At 39.9% G+C, this 27990-nt stretch overlaps 1 protein-coding gene across 2 annotated transcripts; it reads left to right on the top strand.

Annotated features, from left to right (window-relative positions):
- Nucleotides 1-26932, top strand: atp6v1h (ATPase H+ transporting V1 subunit H). 2 transcript variants are annotated; one of them, XM_034104467.2, is made up of 14 exons: nt 1-103; nt 796-947; nt 1799-1898; nt 2573-2662; nt 3462-3575; nt 4887-4991; nt 6138-6197; nt 7093-7190; nt 11277-11469; nt 14973-15151; nt 15347-15472; nt 18888-18989; nt 21254-21367; nt 26547-26932. In XM_034104467.2, the coding sequence occupies exons 2-14, from the start codon at nt 844-846 to the stop codon at nt 26611-26613; spliced, it is 1452 nt and encodes a 483-aa protein (XP_033960358.1). In that variant the 5' UTR covers nt 1-103; nt 796-843; the 3' UTR covers nt 26614-26932. The 2 variants fall into 2 exon arrangements, with proteins under 2 accessions (XP_033960358.1, XP_033960359.1); XM_034104468.2 differs by lacking the exon at nt 6138-6197.
- The last annotated feature ends 1058 nt before the right edge of the window (nt 26933-27990 follow it).

Consider the following 27990-nt stretch of genomic DNA (forward strand, 5'->3'; position numbering starts at 1 on the left):
CTCATGCTGCTGGGTCACGTGCTCTGCGGTGCATGTGACGGTCACATGATAGAAGTGACGCGGTGTTGTAGTCAGTCAGCTGTTCGCACAGGACAGCAACTAGGTGAGTAAAAAACACTTATTCAATACCAGAAATATGTAAGACTATTCGTATTGTGATTTGTTGGATGTTGTGTTATACATGTTTTACCTATGCGCTGTTGTCTGTTTCATATAGTGACAGAATGGATGCGAAGCTACGTTAGCTAAGCTAGCTTTGGTTAGCATCCTCAGTTTATATTGCTAGCTAACGCTGTCACCCGTGTTGCCGTTTACAGTATAATTACACAATTGTATATGCGTGATATTTGTTATACGACCGTGACATATTTTAATGATACAGAATATGTACTGCGTAGTTTATTTTGGAAACACACAACATGACATGTCGTGACATTGGGTTAAGCTAGTAATGTGGTATAACCTGCTAGCGGTTGGCTTGGTCAGAATTAGTCAAACTATGAAGATGTTGGGTTAATGTCTGTGACACACGTCGAAACATTCACGGCATTTTTGACAAATGATGTATAGCTCTAAGACAACTGCGTAATAGCATTTTCCCTGGTAAAGCTCTGTAACACCTTACCAAACTAGCTAACTGATAAACCATCTTTAAGTCACTGTCATCGTCAGGTGATGTATATCCGGCTTAAGTGTGATCTGCAGTGTGCAAGAAGTAAACATAACCAGGCAAACACATCGACTATGATTTTGAGTCACTGCTAATTCAATGTTAATTATTGTGTTTCCACCCAGCTGGAGCTGGATTTCTTTCTCTATATAGTGTAGTAGATAACTAACAGGATGGATATCCGCGGGGCAGTGGATGCTGCAGTGCCCACCAACATCATCGCTGCGAAGGCGGCAGAGGTGCGGGCCAATCAGGTCAACTGGCAGTCCTACTTGCAGTAAGTACACACAGTACATCATACTAATCTACACTTACTGGATATTTGAGTAGCTACTAATGCAGTTCAACCATAACAGCTCTGCCATCCATTCTACTTTAACTGAGCTCACTAATGCAGTTGTTGAATTAGTTTAATGTTTACATACATTAACTGATGCTTCAGAGGGTTTCAGCGCTTTACTTGCCACTCGTTAAGACATCAGATACATATGTTTTCTGAATAATGTGCATATTTAGATTTATTTCTTTAAGTCACTTTATGTCAAACCATTTTTAGACAAATTAAGCTCTCCCTACAGTACATCAATCTGTATGAATACATTAGTCTAAATAATGTAGATAGAGTATTTTGTCAATCTAAATTCAGCTGTGGTTCCTGTATTGTGATTCACTGTCTTGAATGATACTTCCTCTTTGAGAGGGTGCATTTTAATAAGGCAGTTCCAACTTGTGACTCACATTATAACTTCTTAAAAAGTAATCTGATGACTTTATTCCTTCGTTGATTTAGTCTGGATATAATATAATTATCTTTTTACTATAACTACGTCTAGCTACCTCCATGTACAATCCATGTTGTGGGTTTAGCCTTAGCTAGAACATGTGGTATTTGTGGTTGGTTGCCATTTTTGTGCTAGCTGCTCTAGCAATTAGAAGCTGCATGCTAGGGACAAAACAATCCAAGGGTCAGCATACATGTATGTTGTATGTCTTACTTAGGTGTTAGAGGACCTTACATACTCAGTTAGCCAACCCGCTGTGAGCCTGGCTTCTTTTTCAAATCAGAAATGTACATTATGAATTTCATATAGTGCTAAAATGGCAGTATCCTGATTAATTCTCTCCTAGGAGTCAGATGATCTCAGCGGAGGACTGTGAATTCATCAAGAAATTTGAGGTGGCCAACTCTGAGGAGAAACAGGTCATTCTGACCAATGAAGGACATCAGGTATTGAGTACTTTGCATTATCTGTGTGCTTGGATAACATTCTCATCTATACAGCAGTTTGGTTTAGATTTCTTTCTGTTCTTACCTCTAGTGTACAACCTTTTAAAATAAGCAGACAGACAATTGCAGGATGAACATAAATAATGGTTTTGCAGCAAACCTTCCTTCATTATCTCTATTAGACTCACAGAGCTGTTGCCTATACGTACAATTACTCGCACTAAGGAAGAAGTGGTCCTTTTGGGTATTGGGTACAGGAGAGCAACATATTATCTATTGACTGAGTGCTTTACCATATAAGCACTCAGTCAAGAGGAAACATGTTGCTCTCCTTTCAATGTTTTAGTGTTGTACAATTGTACTTTAAAATGCTCTGCACTACCTGTTTTAGCTTTTCAAACACGTTTAAACCGGACTTCCTGGTTCATATTCTGTTTTCAGTACCCAGTACTCACATGCTCACCCTATTGCAGCCTTATGAATGCTTTTACTGATGTACTGTTGATCTGAAAGAAGTCCTATGCTGTATCATAAGAATGTTTTGTTGAGCTCAGTTAGTCTCTGGACTGTTTTAAGAGGCAGAACAAAAAAGCAAAGGCATTTCAATTTGTATTCATAGATGCGTGGTGTGTATTTCTGACTTTGTATGTTTCTATTTTGTTTTTCTTGCTCAGTGTGCTAAGACCTTTCTGAACCTGATGGCACACATCTCCAAGGAGCAGACGGTCCAGTACATCCTGACTCTGATTGATGACACTCTGCAGGTACACAGACAGACCCACTGACTGTGGACAAATAGGACATGCTTGCACATATATATAGATATTTTAAGAAGACAGTGGTCAGAAAACCATGTCTCTTTGGCCCACATATTTGACCTCGACTAAGCAAGAAGTTTGCTTTAGGTTTTTTCATTGAAAGTCTTGGGCCATGTCATGAATTGATATAAGTTAAATGGACATCATTGTCATTTAAACAATGAAGTTCTCTCTTCTGTTAGAATTGTAGGCCCAACTGGGGGGGGGTTTGATAATGATTGCAAATATAAATCGCGGTATTTCATTTTAAACATATTAATTATAATGCGCTGGATTGGCAGACTTGCAAGATTTGGAGAAAACGTTAGATTTTTCATCTCAATTTAGCCCTTTTTTGTTATTTTATCCTCCCATAAATTGAATATATAAAATGAAAACGTTTTTTTTCCTTAAACACTATTATAAATAAACCATTTACAGTCATTTTTTATTATATGGTTGAATTTCTTATCTGTAATACAGCAATTTCCAAGCAGCTATTACGGTAACAGATTAAAAACGGGCACTAATGGATTTAAGTACAAATGACTAGTTACTGTCTGAAGCCAAAGGATAATTTATTTATAATTGTTTTATTGATAAAGACATCAGACTCAGTCATCCTGGTTTATTTTGGAATCACTTCCACAAAACCTTCTTATTCTCTTTGAGATCAAAAAGATAATTTGTCGGTTACTTCAGCTGTGCAGAAAATACAGTGAGCATTAACAATCCAAGAGCTGATCTTAATTGATTTGTGATTCAGGAGAACCATCAGCGGGTCAGCATCTTCTTTGACTATGCCAAAAAGACGAAGAACACCGCCTGGTCCTACTTTCTTCCAATGCTGAATCGTCAGGATCTTTTCACTGTCCACATGGTGAGGGATGTGCGGTTGATGCAGAGTGTTTTTTCAAATCACAATTTCCGGTTCTGCGAAATAAGACAAGTTATTGCATATGTTTAACCCAGTGCTATCCTTTAACCCTTTTACCATGCTTAAAGCTTAACCACTGTGTATGGTTGGTTGCTGACATGAACTAATTAAGCAGGATCTATTACAACATTACATTTGTTAGACGCTTTTATCCAAAGCGACTTACATACATTCAATACTGTGGACAATCAGGAGCAATTTGGGGTGAAGTCTCTTGCCCAGGGACACAACGACATGCTGACTGCAGTGGGACTCGAACTTGCCATCCCCTGATTCGAAGTCCAGCACACTATCCACCGAGCCACAGCCTCCTCCGAACAAATGATAGTTTGCTGAGTAGAATATCAGACATTACTCAGATAAAATGATGGATTATATTTCACTTTTAACAGACATACATTTTTCATGTCATCATAGCAAGGCATCAATAATTCCTGACAGAGCAACCTTCTGCTTTTCCAGAAAAACAAGCAATTCATGTGATCATTTCTATCTTCCAACCTGTTCACATAAAGGATGACCACCCAATGACAAACTGATTACTATGACAGGGCTCCCATATATTAATTATAAAGCAGGTGGGCATAATGTGAACCCGAGTCTGCAGCACAGCACTTAAACTCAATCCCACTCTCATGCTGACTCATGCTTTTTAAATTAGAGCCACAATATCTCTACACATTCTCTCCTGCCAAGAGGGAAATTGGAGAACAGAGTTTGTTATCGCAAGCCTCAGGAAGCACTTTGCAACCTGAAATTGTTTATTATTAGGTAGTTTTCCTCAGTCATATTTTTCATTTAGGGCATCATGTTTTGTGTTCAGTCATTATTTTGGTCTGGGCACCAGGGGTTTCAAATCAAAGTACTTTCGTCCAATCACTTTTTTTTATGTATCACTCTTCCTGGAATTTAAATTAGAAGTCCCTAAAGCATCATATGAGACTTGATCGTATAGAAGTTGCTTCAATTAATAAAAAGTTGAGGCATTTCTTAACCTTAGGGCTAAATCAAAGCCGCAACATAAATCTGTTTCATTATTTTTGCTGAAAATACGTATTAGCTGTACGTGTACTTTTTACATTTGACATCTAATAGGAAGTATTTGTCCAATACATGCTTTACAAGTCTAAATGACTGCCATCACTGCCTTTTTAGTAATGAGTAACACATGCTCTCCAGAGATCTTGTGCAGTTTGATATGGCCTTGCTGTACATTTCTAAAGTTGAATGAGTCTAAATGTCTTTGTCTTTCAGGCGGCGAGGATCATTGCTAAGCTGGCTGCCTGGGGCCGTGACCTGATGGAGGGAAGTGACCTGAACTACTACTTCAACTGGATCAAGAGCCAACTCAGTTCACAGGTATGCACATCAGAATACTCAAATCCCTCGTGATGTATTAAAGTCTCCATCTAAATATCTGGACTACTGAGGTGGATTCAATGCTTTTCATCATGGATTTTTCAGACGACTAAATAGTCATTAACTGCATCCGTTACAGAGATGTTGCCATTTAACCTTTTCGTACCTGACAGAACAGTACAGTGCGGTTGGTGATAATTAAGAAACGTGATTAGGGGTTACCAAAATGAGTTTATAGTGTCAACTTTATCACTATTGTGAAATTAGAACGCTCCAATTCACTGTGATTCATCCTCTTTGCAGCATGAATGTACAAATTGTGTACAAAGACATTGTGTTCTGTATAATTGAGTTTTGAAATGCCTTTTTAATTAAATGTATAATTGCATGGTTTATTATAACTTAGCTATTGTGACATTAAGCTTCCTGAGAAAGGCTTGTTCTTTCTTCAAGTTCAAGGCTTTTATTGTCGTGTGCATACCTACGGTGTAGATATGACAATGAAAATCTTAGGTCGCAGGCTCCTCCAACAGTGCAACACAATAAACAGATAAAATAGTACAAGTAAATAAAATAGAATATAATTCTTATGTAGAGTTCACATTTTTTCATAGAGTAGAATTGTCTAATAACTAGGTTTGAATATTTGTGTTCATCCTCACAGTGAAACGTAATCTGACAGATGTAATGCCTTTATTTGTTGTGCGTTTGAACAGGCTTCTTAGACCTTGAGACAGTTTGATGAAAAGCTGCGCCGTTGGGCTCGGCAGATGTATGCACTAAAGAGTGGGCTGATACAATACCTCCATATTGATTCCCAGCTTCTTTTGTGCTCCTGAATGCACCACCGGTATTTCTAAAATATCGGAGGTGTTGTTAAATTCAGAAATAGTCAGCTCTTTGAAAAGCTTTTCAGTCTCTCTTTGCTTTAAACATTCTGTGTCATCGCAAGTATGCCTCCTTCTTGAAACTGCGTTTAATAATTCACTTCTCTCCTCAGCAGCAAATCAACACAATGAGTGAGCATCCACTGTCAGTGAAATGCATTATGGTCAAGAGTTCATCATATACTGCGTAGTCCAGTGCCACTGTCACTAGGCTCACAGCGACTGAACAACTGTGCACCTGTTTTGTTTCTCTCATTAGAACCTACATGGTACAGGTCCAGAGTCAGGCTCAGGAGCAGGAACTATTTCCCCCAGTGAAGTGAGTATGAGTGAAGTGCATCTTCAATGGGGCGCTTCCGAAAGAAACAATGGCAGGGCTTTTGCAAGCTGGCATCTGTCAGGTGTCACCGGACTCTCACACACTTTCTTCTTCCCTCTTTATCTCTCCCATCCTCCGATTGCATTCAACTCTTTCATGAATAATTGCAGATGGCTGGAGTCCCGACTGTTAGTGTAGAGGAACTCTTCATTCAGACGGCATGATGTTTGCAGCCACTGATTGGTTCTAACTTAGACATTGCATGCATTACGCCACTTCTCTTTAATGCTGAAGCGCAAACAGCTTTACTTCTCATCGAGATACAAAGAAAATTGTAATAACATTTGCACAGCAGCAGCATCCTGCCATTTAATATCCCATACTTTGGCGAGCATAGAGAGAAGTGTGCTCAGTAATCGCTTGACATGAGTGCTATTTAATAATCGAACGTCATATTTTCCTCTGCATTTCCAACCAGGTAACCTCCACTCTCCTGTCCTCACTGCTGCCTGTTCCTCTTGCTGGACTTTCGCTTTTTCTTCAATCTTTGTCAATTAACAGATTAATATGATGTATTTTTCCTCTCTAATCTCAATTTACATTATTCCGCTCAGGTGTGATGGGACACTTTTCCCTGCTCTTGCTTTGTTCTGTACTATTGGGTGTGTGATCTAGCATGTAGTATAACACTATAGACTGCATGTGCAATGCCTCAGGATTGACTGGTGATGCAAGTTTTGGACTGGCCTTCTTCTATGTGTTGTATCTGCTTGTCAACTACTCCCATGTGTCAGAACTGCACTAATTGAACTTCTAACATGTTGTTGATTTTCCTAACGACACAGCTAAGGCACACGCTTCTGTTTGAGTAAATGTTGGTTTCTGTCTATTGCAGAGCTCTCAGTACGTCCAGTGTGTGGCTGGCTGCCTTCAGCTGATGCTGAGGGTGAATGAGTATAGGTTTGCATGGGTGGAAGCTGATGGAGTCAACTGGTGAGTGATAACTCCTCTTAAACTGGGGTCATCCAGTATTTTACAGTCTATACTTTTTTTTCTTTTTTTTAAAGGGGCTCTTCTTTGCTCCTTTTGAGTTTCATATTTGTTTTCTGAGTCTCTACTGTGACATGTTGACGTGCTTTAAAGTTCATATAGGTATTTTTTCTCATACTGCCTTTGCTGCGGTACCTCTTTTCACCCTCTGGCTGTTTCTCAATGTCGAGTAAACACTACTGCAGAGCCACTATTTCAAGTATACTACGTCATCGTGTGGCGCCGATTGCTGGGCATTTAAAAAGTCCTTTGGCGCCACTCGATGACGTAGTATACTTGAAATAGTGGCTCTGCAGCTGGTTTACTCGACATTGAGAAACGGCCTCTGTCTTAAACCAGAGCAAAGTCTGCTTTGATGTAATTGGTCATCTACTTGTCCCGCCCCTTAGCCTATCACGTACAATGTAATTCAACTTTATAATCATTGCACATAGTACAGTACAAGTACCTCAACATGCAGTTTGCATCCAACCAGACAGAGCAAAGAGTAGAAAAGGTGCAGATGAGGGTACAGTATATATGTCCGGGTTAGAGTATGGCAGTGTGTAGTGGATGTAATATATTGGTTGTATCATTTTTAATGTATACAAAAGGAAAGAAAATGTGCAAGGTTGGCCTGGATGGAGGTCAACTGGGTGACATTCTCCTCTTAAACTGGGTTTCTTCAGTTTTCTCACGCTCTAGAAAAGTTTTCTTTTGAAACTGTAGAGAGATGCCAGAGAGGGCATCTTGGTTTAAAGGTCAGCCGTCACTTTTAGAATGAATTTCACAAAAAGCACAGAAATAAGTAAAAACTATGATTTATGCCAAAAACGTACACAGGCAAAAACCCAACGCCACTATTGTGATGATCATTACTCAACCCAATCTTTAGAAAGTGGCAAGAATAAGAGGACCATCCTGTCAGATCCATAGCTAGTAACAGGCTGGATTACATTATCTTTAAAGAGCCAATTACAGATGAAAGAAAAGACCTCATTGTACCTGTTCGTGCCTATCATCCAGAGGTGAATGTCAGCTGATGTGGAAGCAAATTAAGCCTCTCCTTGTAAAGGGAGTCCAGCAGGATGTGATGCAGCTCGACCTTTGTGTGACGCTCTTAAGCTTCCTACAGGAATCAATCTTTATTACATTTCAAAGGCCACCCTTTCAGAAAACGTTTCATGTTTTTGACTTTGTGTCACATTGTTGACGTAGCTAGAAAAATAAACCTTCCATAAAGAAGACTTCCACCACACCAAAACATGATAGTGCCAGAGAGCTAGGAAATGTTTCTTATTCCTGTGTTTGGAGAAAAAACCCTGTGATTTGAATAGACATGTTCACACAATATACGTATTTGTGTCATTGATGCATTATATTGTGATGGCACATTTCTGAGGGGAGGATGTTATAGTGAGTGAATAATCAATATTGTCTATCGTACAAATTAGAGCTGAATCCCGTCTCACTTGGTCACTCCATTTCCTTTCTTAATACTGCATGTGAAACCAACCCAGCTGCTGTATATGTATTTGATTAATGATTGCTCATCTAAGAGCGCCACATCTCTGCACTTACCGGCTATCGCTCCCTCGCTGTAGTCATAAGTACTCTCTATTTCAAGCAATTCTTCTGTATCTAAAGACTGTCAGAACCTTTCACTTCCCTTTGCTCTATTAAGAGAGATAATGGATGAGCGGCATTCAGGCGCACAGCTGCTAACAGATGGCAGATATACACGGGGGTCCTTTTCCCAGCACTCAGTGGTTTTTTGTTATTCATGTTGTTTTTAACCATTCATATGAAGTCGAAGTCAATAGGGACTTGGCTTGGCAACTGGAAGGTCACCAGTTCAAGACCAAGTGCCACGAGGTATCCCTGAGCAAGGCACCGTTCCCCACACTGCTCCCCGGGCGCCGTTCAAAATGGCAGCACACTGCTCCTAATACTAGGATGGGTCAAATGCAGAGGAACAATTTCCCCACGAGGGATTAATAAAAGTCCATCTTATATTATTCCAACAGGATTTTTCAAAGATGTTTTGCCTTGCATGGCCTCAGAACTACTTCATATAGTAAACAAATCTCTTCACTCAGGTATTTTTCCACAGGCCCTGAAAACTGCAGTCATTAACCCGCTCTTAAAAAAGAATAATCTAGATCTAGATGCTTCAGTAATGAACAATTACAGGCCCATATCAAACCTGCCATTTCTAGGTAAAATCATTGAAAAAGTTGTTTTTCAACAGTTGAGTAATTTCTTGCATTTAAATAGTTGTTTCGATGTGTTCCAGTCAGGCTTTCGTCCAAACCACAGCACTGAGACTGCTCTTGTAAAGGTCTTTAACGACATCCACTTAACACAGACAGTGGCAGAACTTCAGTGTTAGTATTATTAGATCTCAGTGCTGCGTTTGACACTGTTGACCACAACATATTACTAGACCGACTGGAAAACTGGGTGGGACTTTCGGAAACAGTTCTAAATTGGTTTAAATCCTACTTAAAGGATAGAAACCAACTTTGTTTCTATAGGTAAATACACATCTGAGTTGACAAATATGACATGTGGGGTTCCTCAAGGCTCCATCTTGGGGCCTCTTCTCTTTAACATCTACATGCTACCACTGGCTCAGATAATGAAGAACAACAAAATAAGTTACCATAGCTATGCAGATCAATCAATCAATCAATGTTTATTTATATAGCCCAATATCACAAATGTTACATTTGTCTCAGTGGTCTTCACAGTGTGTACAGAATATCAGTATGACAATACGACACCCTCTGTCCTTAGACCCTCACATCGTACAAGGAAAAACTTCCAAAGAAAACCCAGTTTTAAAGGGAAAAATGGGAGAAACCTCAGGGAGAGCAACAGAGGAGGGATCCCTCTCCCAGGACGGACAGACGTGCAATAGATGCCGTGTGTAAATTGAAAAGATAATACATTTGCAACATAGGTGACACACAAATGTACGTAACAATTTCACCAGGAGACTATGCTCCAATTCAAACACTGAGTAAGTGCATTGAACAAATCAATGACTGGATGTGTCAGAACTTTCTCCAATTAAACAAAGATAAAACTGAGGTAATGGTTTTTGGAGCCAAGGCAGAACGTTTAAAAAGTTAGCGCTGAGCTTCAGTCTGCAATGTTCAAAACAAACAGATAAAGCCAGAAATCTAGGTGTAGTCATGGACTCTGACCTGAGTTTCAACAGTCACATTAAAACAGTTACTAAATCAGCCTACTATCACCTAAAGAATATATCTAGGATTAAAAGACTAATGTCACAGCAGGATTTGGAAAAACTTGTCCATGCCTTTATCTTCAGTAGACTCGACTACTGCAATGGTGTCTTCACAGGTCTCACTAAAAAATCTATTAGAAAGCTGCAGCTGATTCAGAACGCCGCTGCTCGAGTCCTCACTGACACTAAGAAAGTGGATCACATCACTCCTGTTCTGAAGTCTTTACACTGGCTTCCTGTGTGTCAAAGAATAGATTTCAAAATATTGCTGCTGGTTTATAAAGCACTGAATGGTTTAGGCCCAAAATACATTACTGACCTCCTGCTAAATTATGAACCATCCAGATCTCGCAGGTCTTCAGGGACTGGTCAGCTTTCTGTCCCCAGAGTCAGAACTAAACATGGTAAAGCAGCATTCAGTTATTATGCTCCAAATATCTGGAACAAACTCCCAGAAACCTGCAGGTCCGCTGCAACTCTTACTACTTTTAAATCCAGGCTGAAGACTTTTCTTTTTGTCACTGCTTTTAATTGAACTATTCATATCTTAAACTGCACTGTAACTTTTATCCATGTACTTTTTCTTGTAATGTTTAATTGAACTATTCATATTTTAGACTGCACTGTAACTTTTATCCATGTATTTTTCCTTAATGTTTATTTTATTAGCTTTTCTTTTTTAATGCTTAATGTCTTTCATTTTTTTTTTTTTTTGTAAAGCACTTTGAATTACCCTGCGTCGAAAAGTGCTATATAAATAAACTTGCCTTGCCTATAATGTTTTTATTTTAAAGCATCACAGCGGTGCTGAGCAACAAGTGTGGCTTCCAGCTCCAATACCAGATGATCTTCTGCGTGTGGCTGCTGGCCTTCAGCCCTCAGCTCTGTGAGCAGCTGAGGCGCTACAACGTGGTGCCGGCGCTGTCCGACATCCTGCAGGAGTCCGTCAAGGAGAAGGTCACCCGGATCATTCTGGCTGCTCTCAGGGTAAGCGGAGGAATCTCAAATGCCACTATTCACTGAAAAAGTTTTGAGCACACTAGTTGGATTTATTTCACTTGCCTGCCAAATGTATTTTCTTTCCCACATTTTTACCATGAGCCCAAACTATTGTTAAGTGTTTTAATGGAGATAGAAAGTTCTTTAGTAGGTAATAATGTTCAGATAACATCATCTTTGAAAATAGGGGAATCCATTAAACTCGATTTGAAAAGAAGAAGCCAATGTCTTTTGAATCTCAAAGTACAACATGTTTTATTCAACAACAAAAAGGTAACAATAACATTAGCTTCATTTGATATTGAATGTATCTGTTATCAAACTGAACCCATTGATCACTATTGATCTCACCATATAAGTCAGGATCCAATGTAAAACATGATGAGTTTTCCAGCTACAGATGTGTCAGAGAACGAGCTTATCAGAGCACCTGGTGGAAATATCTGTCACTGTTTAAAAAGGGCACATGAAAGGGGGGCACTTTTGATAACGTTTGAAAACCACAGATCTCAAGGTACTTTGTGTTTTCAGCTAATATTGGAGCTTTAAAAAAAATGTGTTTACTTAAATTGCTTGCAAAAGTGTTCAGATCATAGTTCAGTGCCAGCCTTTTAGTTTTGATATAAAACAGCCTGTTTGCAGCTTTCAGCACAGCACTTTTGATGCACATTTGATAACAACATGAGCAAAGTGAAACACACCTCCTACGCGACAGATGAGCCAGCCAATAAAACTACAAAGCCCATACAAATACATAAAAACGATTTATGATTGTTCTGCCTTTTCATCTTCCTGCTGCGATTGCTCCAAACTGAATGTATAATGTGGGCCTAAGTAAAATCTTCGGTCTGACTCTGGACTTGCTCTGTTGTTTCTCGTTTGGTAATGAACTCCCCATACTCACTCCGACTAAATCAAATTAAACAGAAGACGCCACATTTATCTTCATATTCTGTAGATTTGTTTATATGAAGAAACTCAGTGAGTCCCACCAGCATGGGTCTGGACGTCTGGGGAAAACACATTTCAAATCTGTGTGATAACCAATGGTGGAAAGTAAAAAGTAGATTTACTCAAGTATTGTACTTAAGTACTTTTTTGACATATTTGTACTTTACTTGAGTACTTTCAGCTACTTAGTACATATAAAAACACATGACATGCTGATATGTTATAATGAAGTACTACTCATCTACACGGTATTTATCTTAATTTGGTCCACATTGACAAACTACAATACTGAAATGCTCTTAAGGGATAATATTAAACCATAATAATAAATTACTAAGAAAATATCCATTCTGCATAACCAGTACTTTTAATACTTGAGGTACATTTCGCTGATAATACTTTATATTTTTCTGAAATGGGCCTTTGTGCAGAATGAGCACTTTTTTGTGCTTTAAGTACATTCTGATGGTAATACTTGTGTCCTTTTTGTTTTTAAGGACACTTCAAAATCAGGACTTTAACTTGTGGTGGAGTTTTTAACACTACAGTATTTGAGCTTTCACTAAAGTAAAGTATCGGAGTACTTCTTACCACACTGGTGATAACTTCCAGATTTTCAGAGGGTTCAGTATTTGGAAGCGTATATCAATGTTTATATCAAATGTTACAGATAACCTCTCTTACAGTGTACTTATACATTTAACTGTACAGCCTGCTATACCTGGCCACCTTTAACATGTATCGTATAGTACACCAAGTCAACGAATTACAGCATTGAAGGAATACGGATTTAAATGAACGGCTTTAACGATATCCCAGCTGTGTGCTATGCCAGGCAGCCTCAGCGACCTCGCTCACAGCACAATGGGGAGGCAAATGATGATTACATGATTGAATCATGAGCTCGAACACTAGTGGAGGAAAGTTAGAGCTCATTTTAAAACCCAACTTCTAAGAAGGTATTTAAGGCTGCTTGTATTTCTAAAGCCAGATCCAATCAGTATTTCACTGTCACCTCAGTGAATGGGTATCTGTGCTCCTGATGGAATATCTTTCTTGTGTCTTTTGTTTACTCTAAGAAATTGCTATAAGACCAGATTTCAGAGGGAATATGTTGTGCTGTATTATGTTCGCCTCAATGCGCCGCCGCATATGTTCATTCTGAGATTCTTCCCCAAAGCTCATTCATCACCCCTCCTGCTGCAGCGCTGTCACATCAATCGTCTGTGAATGCACCCATTAAAAAGAAAAGGGCTCGCTTTCGTAATTGGTGGAAGAAGTTTGAAGTTCAATTAGACTGTTATATATTACAGTTAATTCAAATCAATTGTCTGCATTGAAGGGAAACCCTGGAACGTCGTGGAGTTGAGTGGGTTTTCCCGAGAGTCATTGAAACTTACCTTGCAGTGAGTGTGTGATAAATTAAAGTGAGATTAAAACATTATTCCTCACCAACACATTTCGTTGATGCACCACACAGTGCGTCTTGCAGATATGTTGTAAAATTAAGATTATCACATGCACTGGGAATTGTCTTTTTACCATATCCTTTTAGAAAAATCTTCCACATTTAGCTGTTTTCCCTAATGTACTCATTATACAAATTCTTCTCACCGCATGGGACTATCATTGTGACTTGAATTATCCGAACCATCTGGGAGTCCTTGAACACATCCCTTAGAGGCATCACTGCTGTGCTTGTGATGTGTTCCCCCTAACTTAACATAAAGATGCTCTTTATCTTTGATATAAGTGCCCCAGAAAACTTTCTTTTAGCCATATTCCTTCATAGGCAAGCATGCGTTATACATTTGCTGTGACTTTTTGACTTACTAGAGAGGGATGTTGTGAAGGAATTACCAATTGTAGATCCTCAATGCTGGGTCACGAGTCCCACAGCTGAAGCCACTATTATTCTCTCAAGGTACCTGGAGTTTCTTTGACCAGATATTTTGCTTTAGAAATAGCTTTTACAATACCTAACAATGTGTGCTTGTTGCAGTGTAGCTCTGCAATCATCCCTTCCACACATCACTCCGGCAGTGGCTCAGACAGTAGGGAATTGGACTGGGAGCTGTAGGGTTGCCGGTTCAAGTCCCCGACCAGACCTAAAATATGGAGTGTGGACTGCTACTTGGAGAGGTCCCAGTTCACCTCCTGCCCTGCCGTGGTGCCCTTGAGCAAGGCACCAGACAACCCCCTCCCCCCCCCCACTCTCATTGCTCCCCGGGTGCTGTGCACTAGCTGCCCACTGCTCCTAGTACTAGACTCCTGGTACTAGGATGGGTTAAAAGAACACATTTCACTGTGCGCTGTGTGCTCTGCATGTGTGACCATTAAAGAGGGTTTCATCCCTCCCATCTATCTCTATTCTATAATACCTAGAACCCTGCTTTAAGAGGTTTTCAAATCTTGGAGGAAGTTCATAACCAAAATTATGTTATTTTATATTAGAAGTTTTGGATACAACCCTCTATCGCACTGTATTTAATATCACGTAATAAAAGTGGCCTTCCTCACACTGTCTCTGTCTCTTACAGAATTTCCTGGAGAAGAGTGCCGAGAAGGAGACTCGTCAGGAGTACGCCTTGGCCATGATTCAGTGCAAAGTGCTTAAGCAACTGGAGAACCTCGAGCAGCAGAAATACGACGACGAGGACATCACCGAGGACATTAAGTTCCTGCTGGAGAAGCTGGCAGAGAGCGTGCAGGATCTCAGGTAAGCAGTCCATTTATGAACAAGAAACCAGACATTTTCAGACATGAGAGGCTTGTCTGAACACCATCTGGACCTCTCGACCACTCGACCACGGCTCTTCACAGCATGGGTTGAGAGGAAGTAGCTGATGGACAAATAAAAGGTTATCCTTGGGCTCTCCTCTTAACAACTTTTTTTTTTTTTTTTTTTTCACAGCTCATTTGATGAGTACAGCTCTGAACTCAAGTCTGGCCGCCTGGAATGGAGTCCTGTCCACAAGTCTGAGAAGTTCTGGCGTGAGAACGCTGTCCGCCTGAACGAGAAGAACTACGAGCTCCTAAAGTAAGCATGAGTTGAAGGCAGAGATGGAGTACTCGAGTCCCGGACTCGGACTCGAGTGCCGATTTTCGGGACTCGTGACTCGACTCGGACTCGCGCACTGATTGACGCGACTCGTACTTGGACTCGTGAATTCTCGGGCACGATGACTTTGACTTGGACTCGTGAATTCTCGCGTACGATGGCTTGGACTCGGACTCGTGAATTTTTCCCCCCACGATGACTCGGACTCGACTTGTACATTGATGCTCCAACTTGGACTCGGACTCGAGCTAATTTTCTCTGGAGTCTGATGTCCTCTATCCTGGCATGTGCACCTGTGAGGCAAGTTCACGTACTGGGCCCCGCTATTCCAGTCTAGAGATGTCTACAGACACACCCCGCATCCTGCTGTATGCTTTCACACATTCTGCTTCCACATTGGAAAAGAGCAGCGCAAAATGCTCATTAAGTGGAAACAATATTGAAGAGAAGACTCCGTAACTAGGGGTGTAACGGTACACATATCCGTACCGAAATTATTCGGTACGGGCCCTTCGGTTCGGTACACGTGTGTACCGAAGTGTACCGAACGAATATAATGTTAAACGTAAAAAAATTGAGAACGTGAACAACTTCTTGGAAGTAATCTCAGGTGCTGCGTCGCAGCATTCAGAGTAATTTGCTCCCATTGTGTTCAACGCGTCAGAGCGACCAAGTCATTTCATTGGACGAGCTGGTCAGAGGGATGCGTTCAAATGTAGTCAGTAATTTGTGGAACTGTCGAAATGGCGAACGCAGATAATGTTGAGCTCGAAAATCCTCCAGCATCATTGAAGTCTTCGGTTTGGGAACATTTTGGTTTCACAGTTACGTACAAAGATGACGAACAAAGACAGGTGGACCGAACCAAAGCTGTTTGTCGGCATTGTTCAACTAACATTGGTTACGCGGCTGGCAATACATCAAACTTGCACACTCATTTGAAAAGGCATCACCCGAACGTGAATATCACCGGTACCAAAAGACTGAAGTGCAAACCCAACTCCCGCTAGCATTTAAGCCTCCACCACTCGCAAAAACTTCAGACCGAGCCAAAGCTATTACAAACGGCAAATATCCTTATGTTGCCATGTTAGCAAAGCGCTACCTGGCTGTATCTGCTACTACCTCTGTCCCTAGCGAGAGGGTGTGTTCTCCACGGCAGGAGACATTGTTAGTGCAAGCAGATCTGCCCTTTCGGCAAGCAATGTGGACAAGTTCATCTTTCTTTAAAAAAACATGAAAATACAATGACAAGCAAGTCATTATGTCTAACTGGCTGCTTAGGTGCTAGTACAGTACAGTTCAAATACAGATTATTTCAGTTCATCGAAAAGCTGCACCTTAATGTTTATTTTATTTTATATTTATTTGAGTGAATATTCATATTTTAATAATAATTAAAAACCCAAAACTAATAGTTTATGTTTTGTGAGTACTAGTACAGTAAAGTTCAAATACATATTATTTCAGTTCATCGAAATGCTGCACATTAATGTTTATTTTATTATATTTTGTATTTATTTTAGTGAATACATTATTCACAGTTTAATAATAATTCAAAAAAAATATGTTATGTTTTGTGATGATTTTTTTTGCTGTACCGAAAACGTACCTATCCGAACCGTGACCTAAAAACCGAGGTACGTACCGAACCGAAATGTTTGTGAACCGTTACACCCCTATCCGTAACACATTACTCTAAGGATCGAGTTCAGACATATAGGCTGTCTTGAACACTATCATCAGATTAACTGATCTAATCAATAAATAAAGATTTGATAACACGAAAGCACATGGCTACTTAACATGCAGAATGATGTCATTTTGCATGCTAAGTAGCCATGTGCTTTCTGGGGCTAAATCTTTATCAGTAAACCAATTTAACCTGTAAAAGTTCCTTCAAAATAAGAGTCCCGATCTTATTACTATCAAAATAAAAGTGCAAAACAAAAACGTTACCATAGGAAAATATTGGCATACAATTGTAATCACTTCTCTGAAAGGTAACTCATTTTAAATATACTTAGACATATTAAAGGTCATTTACAATAATAATAATATTAATATTAGTAATAAGCTTTATATTTGTCTAGCACCTATTACAAGAATTGTAGCCAAACTGGCTTCACAGCAGTTCAATAGACAAATTAGTATAACATGACAGGATGAAAGCAATGTAGAGGAGCAGCTACATTTCAACACATATATCCACTAAGATTAATACATGAAGACTTGTGACTCGGACTTGACTTGGACTCTTCTTAGGTGACTTGGACTCGGACTCGAACACAGGTAATGATGACTCGTACTCGACTCGGACACTCCTTAGGTGACTTGGACTCGGACTCGAACACAGGTAATGATGACTCGTACTCGACTCGGACACTCCTTGGGTGACTTGGACTCGACTACGACTCTCGCTTGGTGACTCGGACTTGGACTCGGACTCGAAGAGTGGTGACTCGAGAGTGACTTGGACTTGTGAATTGGAGACTTGACTACAACACTGGTTGAAGGGAAACATAATACACACTCATACACTCACTTCCACACTTCCAGAGGTTAATAGTCCAAGGTGGAGAACAAAGCGGTATAAATCACGTCGTACAGATGCTGTGGAAGCAGCAGCTACTCATTTATTTAATTGTTCATGTGTGTAGTTTTTAATGTGAAAAACATGGGGTACTCATTTCCACATTTGCCTGCTGTCTGTATTGTTTGAAATGTGTGTCTTAATGGATACCTTGTCCTTTAACTGCAAACCAAATCTACCTACAGGTACAAATACATAACCTGAACCTGAGATGTTGCCACTAGAGAAGTGAATTAAATACATTTTTAACTCTGCTGTCCCTGGCTACATGTTCAAAACACTTCACTCAGCATCATGTCTGATTATTGCAGAGCCTCTTAACATTGTTTCCCTTTCTTGTTGTGTTTGTGTCCAAGGGAAGGACACAGATCAAAAGAGAAAATACTTTAATTCATGTCTGTGCTCTTTGTTATTCAGTAGCACACTCAGTCTGGGGCTGTTGATGTTCAGTCAAGACTCTGATCATCACATCTCATTGTCTGTAATCAGCTCAGGCCTCATCTTGGCTTAAATTACTCTCAACCTCTCTGTGTCTCACTCTGACCCCAGAGGTGTTACTTATTCAGATGTCCTTGAGTTTAGATTGGAGGGTTTCTAACCTTGGCTTTCAGAGAAATCACTTATTTAATACATGGAACACTTCTTCAGGGAAAATTATTTTGAGCTAATTTATTTCTCTGAAAAGTCTTTGCCTAAAAGCATCGGAGTAGTTTTTTTAAAGTGAATGAGGTGTCTGTCTTTGAATGTAAGACAGTCCTTTCCCATCGAACACCTTTCCTTTTGTCTGCCTTTCTTGAACAGGATCTTGACACGGCTGTTGGAGGTGTCTGATGATCCTCAAGTCATCGCAGTGGCAGCGCACGATGTCGGAGAGTACGTGCGGCATTACCCACGCGGCAAACGGTACGGCATATTTCTCTGAAAAGCAATACATATAAAAGCTTAAAGCCACTATGGGTAAAACACCTTCAAGTAGCCAGTGCCCCCGATGTGACTAATCACGTTTGTTTATTTCTGCACACACCGATTAGCCTGCACACATTAAGCTCATCCCATCTCCTCACAACCTCCAGGAAATAAGAGATTCTTGTCTCTGTGTCAGATAGTGAACAACATTCAGGAAGTTTATCATATTTATCTTCTGAAATCCTCCGAAGCTACAACTAGTTCTCCAGTGTCAGCTTCCCCTGTTGCACATGTGTCAAACTCAAGGCCCGGGGGCCAATCAGGCCCTTGGTGGATTTAATTTCTAATTACTATTACTATTAGATTAGATCTGGCCTGCTGGTATATTGCACGCACACCTATATAACTCACAAAAACTCACCTCTTTAATCTGGCTTTTAATGTGTGATTGTTTTTGTATTATTTGACTTTAACTTTAACTATATATTTATTTGTTATTCCTTTCTTTTCTTTTCTCTTCACTATATCTGTAAAGCGTCTTTGAGCACCTGTAAAAGCGCTAACAAATTAAATCTATTATTATTATTATTATTACACCTTCACCCAATCCTGAAGATTTCCTCAGCTCAGAGCCTGACCCCAAACATTGATGTCCTTGCACCCAAGATGAGAGTAAACTAGCATCACAGAGCAGCAAACTGAGTTTCAATGGATGTTTCCTTTTTTCTTGCGACAGCAGGGCATGTTTGGTTTTCTCTTTGAGGGAAATTGTTTTTTTGAAGCTGTTGTTGGCCTGTGGAAAAATGTAATCATAAGAAATGACTCCGGAAAAGCTGCAGATAGAGCCATAAGAAATGAATGCAACTGATTATTTAATGTTTAATGTTGTTTTTATAGGCAATAACTTAAGCTTAGTTAGTTCCAGGTTTAATATGTGCAATAAGTTCATTCAATAACTTCATTCAATAAACATTGAACCAGTCCGGCCCTCGACTGGTACCGATTTTTTAATTTTGGCCTACTGTATATTTGAGTTTGACACCACTGCCCTAATGTTTAAGCCGCGTTCACACTGCGGTACTTTTCCCACAAAGGTTCATGCGAACTTAGTTCATGATCGCGTTCACACCAAAAAGAGCCAGTACAAAAAGTAGTTCATGCGAACCTTTTTACCCCCTCGAAAGTCCCTGCTAGAGAGCAGGGACTTTATGACGAGAAAGAGCTATCAATCTGTCAATCCTTTCCGTGTCCGGGCCGGGTGAGGTTTCCCGTGTTGAGTCAAATTAAGCCGCAGGCTCCACTCCTGGTGGAGAGCAGGGACTTTCGAGCGGCTCTTTTTTGAGAAAAGAGCTATATTCCTGATTGGCTGGGCGAATTGCAAACCACGCCCCGTAAAACTCCCAAAAAGTTTTGTGAAGCCGCCATTTTATTATCCTCGCATTAGCATTATTAGCTTTAGCATTAGCCCAGCGCAGAAACGCAGAGAGACTAACTTATGGCAACACAAAATAAAACATGGGAGCGGTGGAGATGAGGAGGTGTCGGCGTTCTGGCGATTTACTCGGAAGGCTTCAGTAGAAGCTGCTGGGACTCCCAGCAGCTTCTACTTAGTTCATGCGAACTAAAGAGTTCGCAAAGCAGAAGAAGAAGAAGTGACGTCAGCGGCTTCATTTGCCTAATCCACCCCCAGGGACTTTTTCTGGTGTGAACGCGATCTGTACTTAGTTCATGCTAACTAAAGAGTTTGCATGAACTAAGTTCGCATGAACCTTTGTGGGAAAAGTACCGCAGTGTGAACGCGGCTTTTGTCATCCTAATCACACGATTGACAGATCAATAATGGGCTGTTTCTTGTCTCCCATATGAATCGTATACTCTGTAGTCAGGTGTCAGGGTTAATACGCCCTTTTACCCCCCCAGGATAAATAAAGTAATCTCATACAGATTTTGATAGATAATTTATACATAAATTCAGATTGAAGCCCATTATATTCAATTCACCCCAAGTCGATATGTATTTTTCTTCCTGGTCACACCATGTGCTGTTATCACATATCGCAATAGGTCTGTTTTCCTCCCCCAAAAACGACATCGTTCTCTAAGGCTACTGACCCTTCATTAGATGCAGAGCACATTTCATTCAGGAAGCATTAAATTACCTGGGGATGAGTGACCTGAAACATTACCTGTAAAATAGCACCTGTTTTCAGTTTGGATAAAGGCTTTCTCCCATTATCCCCTTTTTTTTCCCTGCATTTCAGGGTGATCGAGCAGCTGGGCGGGAAACAGCTGGTGATGAATCACATGCACCACGAGGACCAGCTTGTGCGCTACAACGCCCTGCTGGCCGTGCAGAAGCTCATGGTCCACAACTGGTAAGAACATACTCATAATTGCGTTCAGATGTTATCATATTGAACTTGAGCAATTCAAATTGTATTCAAAACAGGCTTTCTGACATTAAATAACAACAATACATTTGCATATAAATGATAAAAGGCCTTGCACACAATCAAAGGTCTTTTCAGTTATTTTTGACAGATTAGACATCTTGAAGCTGGGATAAGATGGATACAACTATCATGTTCTCAAACAAAAACAACAAGAGATTCAAAGAGATGTCACTCAAGCTCTGTCTGTACACGACCGCTCAGTCCTAAAGGGAAACAAATCGAATCAAGATCAATAATGAAATCACCTGCTTCGGTGGGCAATGCCAAGGCCTTTAAAGATCAACTTCAAATCTATGTTTTACTTCATCAGATGTTCAATAGGTACAACCTATCCTATGGCTCATAGATCATTCTAATTGAAAAACATAGAAGACAGAAATTTGTTTATTTAATCGTTTTATTCTTCACATGTAAAAAATGTTTTCCTCACTTTTGATTTGATGCTGTAAATCAAATGTTTGCTGATCCATTTTAAAGTTGATAAATGATCCATCTAAATATAATTGAAATGGCTATTGCAACTTTCAAATTCTGGAGGTTCAATGTTTTTGTTTATGATCAAATGTATGTAAAATACTTTAAAATAATTGCTGTGCTGCAGAGATGTCCCCGACTTAAGAAAACATTAATTTCTGTACAGATCTCTGCAAAAAATCGCATCATAAGCATTTTAATGTTTTTTTAATGAATTGAAATAATGATCATTACCTCTAGTATCATTATCATCATATTGCTGTTGGATTAGCAGCTCAAATAATCACATCAGACTGGTCGAGAGCATCAGGGTTTTCCCCTGATCAACTTTCAATGACAAAATCAATCACTCTGTGGAGCTTGGAGAATATCGTTTTTCCAGAGGGAGAGCCCAAAGGAGTATAAAAGATTCAACGTCTTTTCTTTGCGATTCTGCTTCATAACCAAGGCTTAATGTGCAAGGCTTTGTCAGCTCGGTGAGTTTGTCTTTAAAGGTCCCCTATTATACTCTTCTCATCAATATATTATAGATATATGCAAAACATGTCTCTGAAGGGTTCGGCTCAAAATACCAAACAGAGCATCCCATAAGCCCCTCTGATTGTTTCAGCCCTGTTCCAAAAGGTCTGATTTTCCGTCTGTAGCTTTAAAGGGGACCTATCATGCAAAATGCACCTTTGTACGTCTTTTATACATGAAGATGTGTCCCCGGTGTGTCAGGGAACTCACCAAGTTTCAGAAAACACAACCCTCTCTCTTTTCCTCCGTACCCAAATCTCTAAAAACGGGCTGCAACGGATCTGATACAGACTGATACAGCTTTGAAAATAGTCTGATGTCAGTGACGAGGAGCTCCGCCTATATGGGCAACTCTCCACCAATCAGGGGAATGAGAGGTTGCCGTGGCATGGTAACAGCATGGTAACATGACGCTCGTAACTCGGCCCCCTCCTTTGCAGGGGGGCGTGGTCAGCTGCAGCGCATGCAAAGACAGGGTGGAGGAGAGGAAAATAGAGCGAAATGAGGCATGGCTAAAATGCATGATCTGTTTGGCATTTTGAAAAAGAAAACGTATAAATATACCTTATATAGGTATGGCCCTACAATATATTATTCAAATATAGCATGATAGCTCTCCTTTAAATGCAAAGGAGCTGCTGCTAGCCACGCCCCTTTGAGAAATAATTAGTGAAAAAGGAGGAGATTCAGGTGATAAGGTGGGGGGTGTTACCTTGGTTGGTGATTGGCTAATGATTGCACAAAACATCACAAAGTGGCCCAAATGTGATCAGCTAATCTGCGGACATGTTTTTACATAGATGGATCAGGACACAGAGGGGACACATATTTATTTAGAAAATACAATGAAAACAACATTTTGCATAACTGACGATTTAGCAAACTTCTTTCTTTCTTATTTTTCCACTATCAAATTCTAAAACTCTCAAATATGGTTCTTTAAACATTCTCTATTCAAGTCTCTCACCAGCACCGTTACAAACTCTGTATGCTTTATTTAGCTTCAGCTCTGCACCACTCTTCCCATTCACACACTCAACATGCCCATCGTCTTTGCTTGTGTTCTCTACTGGATCGCTTGGAAACACTGAACATTATCAAACAGCAAAGTGAAAATGTGTTTGTTCTGCTGCCGCTATCTAAAAGCTCATTGTGCTCCCAGAGTAACTGGATGGAGGTATTGTGTTCTCTATAATAGTGTAGTGCTGTTTTCCCATCTAAGTGACCTCTAATGTTTTAAGCACACTGTTAGTTCCCTGAAGTGTGGCACAAAGGGTTTCAGTCTTGTTTCAGTAACCATGGAACAAAAGCAGAATTCCATTATCTACTTACAAAGAAGGATGTTTTTTTCCCTCATTTCATCCTGAATACCTTCAATGTAATGTTTAATCTATAATTATATCTTAAAGGTCCCATCGTATGCTTTTCCGGTTATCACCTGTCCTTTCGTGTGCTATGTAGCTCAGAACAACAACAAGAGACGTACAACATTCAGCATACAGCAACATACAAACAACAAGAATTCATACTTCAATATGCAGATAAAGTTAAAGTGCAGGAATATATCGGTTTAAGTAAAAATGAATATATTTGAATGTGTATACAAAAATATTGTGTCAGTGCAAGCTGGAGTTTAGTGCAATTATTGCTCTGGGGAAGAAACTGTCTTTAACAATGAGTTAAATCCAGTCTATCCAGTGATAGAAAATAGGCCTTTTGTTGAATCCCAGAAGTCACATCTCATGTTCTTATTATATTAATCTGCCATAAGGGGTAGAAGAAATGACAATAGTCGTTGTTTTTGCCTGCGCCTTCTGACGAATACAGTTTGATATGTTGACGCAGCAGCACAATGGTTGATAGTGTTTTGTGTTGAAATAGTACAATAGGGTTTGAAAGGGACAATGGCGTAAATATGTATTGCTTTGTTGTCGTGTCAGTTCTGTCTATTATTTACTGGCTGCTTTTCTGTCGGACTGTATCTCGAAAGGACTTCTCTGATAGGGGGAGGTTTCTGTGTCAAGGTTGTTTCGTCGCATTGGGTAATAAGCAGCGTACAGAGTGAGGACAATACTGGAGCTTCTGAAGAAGGTGAGATGTGGTGCAGAGATATTTTCAATGCAGCACCACACCACACCTAACCTCACGTTGCCTTGCCAATGTGTCCATGAGAAGAGTTTCTCTGCCCCTGCTGTCATGACAACAACACAGATGAATGTGTAATCTGAGAAAAAAAAGTATCTTATTTATCATCGCGCCCTTCAAACTGCTTTGAAAAGTAATGTTATTTACGGTGATTGTGGAACTTTCATGAAATGTCATTGGTTTAAGCCCATCAGCTATTGAGTGGCGTTGTCCTTGTGCTGCTCTGCCTCCAGGATGAGTCACAGCCTCATCTGTAAAAGTTTTCATGTGAATCTCAGGATGTTTTATTTCATACATTAGCCTGGTAGAATAAGGGCTGCAAACATATCCAGATGTCAGTTCAAGACCACTGTGCACAAAGGCAAAAATAATTAGTAACAGACTGACCTTGGCGAGGCTTTCTCTCTCCAGTCCTCTTTTTACTGAAAACATCCCTGAACACAATCTGCTGGTTTATTTGCTGTTACTATTATGTCTTTACCTTGTAGGCCTGATCATTGAATATCCCTCTTCATTCATATTGAACACATTGTAATTGAATAGCCCAAACGTTGCATTTTGAAACAGTAATCAAAGGATACGTTTTAAAAGCTCACAGCTGTTGTTATTGTTCATTGAGTAGTTAATTTGCTATAGTGCTGCTTACATTTACACTAAGATGCTTTAATTAAACAACATGTTATCAGCAATCTTTATAAGGTTTTTTATTCTGTTAGGTTAAACTCTTCTCTTGTTCCTTTTTAATTGCATCGTCACTGATAATAATAATAATAGTGTTATACGGGATAGCGTTGTATTTTCTGAGAAATCTTATACTGTTGCAACCTTACTGTGTAGGTAGAAATCCTTACAAATCTCTGGATGCCAACAGATGAGCCAGAACTTCATAACTGCGTCTCAACTGTCCAATTATTGCTCTTTCTTTTTTAACTCCCTGGAAATATTCTGGATCAACAGATTGCTGCTATTTGCAGACCAGCAAAAGGTTATCAGTGACAACTTCAGGGGGTAGGTGTGGAGATATCTCATCTTAGATGATTCATTTTCATCTTAAAGCTGACATTCTCTGTGCGAGTGAGCTCTTATAGCAAGCAGGGGATGGTTCAGTGAAGCTCAGAGGTATCAAACCGGTTGGTTTTGGTAGATTTGAATGAATCTTTAGCAGCTGTGAGGAGCGATCCCTGGAGAGTCCGCAGATTTCATTGTTGCCACAACAAAGAAAGTGTGTATCTGTCTTTAATTAAACTACCCAAGTGTAGAGGGAGATTCTTGGTCCCTTGGAACAGAGTGAATACCTTCTTGATTTGTTCAGAAAACACGTGACTAAGTCAACAATCAGAGGAGACATTCTGCTTTTGGGATTCCCCCTTTCCTGTAGTGTGTTAAGTAGGTTTTTGTAAGTAAATGGTTCGCAAAGGCTCAAATCCCAAAGTTCCCTCCACACTTGAACTCATACAAAAAAGACTTCACTATTTAACAATCGTGCTTTTATTGGCTAGCGCTCCAACACACTGTACGTGATAGGCTAAGGGGTGGGTCATCTCTAAGCGGTTGACTAATCACAACAGAGCCGGCCAGCTAACCAATCGGAGCAGACTGGGCTCTGGTTTCAGACAGAGGGTGAAAAGAGGTGCTGCAGCACAGGCAGTATGAGAAAAATAAAGAGCTTTTTGAACATTAAAGCATGGAGACATGTCACAGGAGAGGCTCAACATACAACTATTAAACCTGAAAATGAGCATAACAAGGACCCTTTAAAGTGCAGGTGAGAATGCTTTGATGGTAGAAGAGCTGTATTTTTCCTGGAACATGCAAAAGGTTATTGAAATATCCATGAATCATTAAGGCTATTTTTATTTGAAAGTGTGGACCATTAGGGGAAGGGGAATTACAATAAATGTTAGTTTTAGTTGGTTTGTGTTGGAAGCGCTGAGGTATAAAAGTGTTTTTCTTTTTCTCACAGGGAGTACCTGGGAAGACAGCTGCAGTCGTCCGATCAGCAACAAACTCCAGCCGTGGCCGCCCGCTGAACACTTCCTGAACACGTGTGTTTGTGTCTCGCTGTGTGGATGAGTGTGTCCTGTATGTACATTGTTCCATTCCATTTGAATTATCTGCTGTTCATTTTGTGTAATGACTTCAAGCGGTGTGGTCTCCTCCTTCGATCTGCACCCGGATGATCCTCGATGTAACTTGATTTGACTGTCGTGCTTCGTGTCGTGAACTCAGTGACGTGTGGTGATGAAGTCGCACTTAATATCTGTGATAATATACAAAACTTCAACTTATTTAAGTCTTACCTGTAAAACATATCGTGTGTGTTCCAATAAAGATGGTTATCTATTGTGATTCTGTGTTGCCTTATTTCTCCTACAGAGGTTTGCTGTGATGATCCATTTTCGAAAAGCTCTCAAATGGTGAAAGCTTCTGAAGGCTGAGTGTTCTGTTGTCCTCGTGTTTACTCGTCAGGCTCAAGTTAAATGTAACCTTCATCTGTTCTTCCTGGAGGCTTTTTCTGTAGGGAGTAATGACATGTGTTACAATATAGAATGAATACTTTACACTTAACGGCGCTGGAGGGGTGAAGTGTGAAGGGGAATTAATGCAAGAGTTTGTGTTGCTTGTGAATTGCTATTCAGTGTTGAGTTAATTGACAAAATAAATAACAGCCTATCTCCCGTTGGATGTTGAAAAGCAGTACTACTGCATGGAAATCAATGTGCATTCACCATTCAGATGTGCACTTCTATAGGAAATAAACACTTAGTGGTCACGTTATTAGGTACACCCGTGAAATCACACAATTCAATACTATCTTACGATGTTGTGTCTTTGTGACATTTAGGTATGTTGTTCAAATAATGCAGAAATCATTGAAGTCAAGCCGAGGTAGTGGACTGCATTATAATGAGTTGAATCTGTTTTGGTCCTATAGATTGTATAATATAATGCTGTCCAGTGCAATGCCGTCATAAACCAAAACACATGTTCTGTAAATAACAGCTAAGTGAAAAAAAAGAAAATAATTCACATTATAGGCAACATAAAAGCAGGCTTTATGTCCAAACAGTTGCATTAGATCGGACATGTCTGTTCGGCTGATCCGGCCAATAGTTTATAATCCCTGAACGTCAACAAGCGCTCCACCCCTACAGTAGCTGTGTGCATCACTTTTTATTGTCCTTGTTTCCATTGAGTATTGAGCTTTTTGTAGTGTTTTTTTATTTGCAGTGTTTTGTTTATGCATCTATTTTATTAAACGCTGCACTCTTATATATATATATATATATTTTTTTTTTTAAAGTGAATACCTCTGGATTTTGGACCAATAACACATGAGACATTTAATGGCCATCCATCACCATGTTCTGTTATTTGAAAACAGATTGATATCATTAGTTGCAGCC

The sequence above is a fragment of the Pseudochaenichthys georgianus genome, chromosome 17 (assembly GCF_902827115.2).
Source record: "Pseudochaenichthys georgianus chromosome 17, fPseGeo1.2, whole genome shotgun sequence".
In the NCBI taxonomy this organism is placed as follows: Eukaryota; Metazoa; Chordata; class Actinopteri; order Perciformes; family Channichthyidae; genus Pseudochaenichthys; species Pseudochaenichthys georgianus.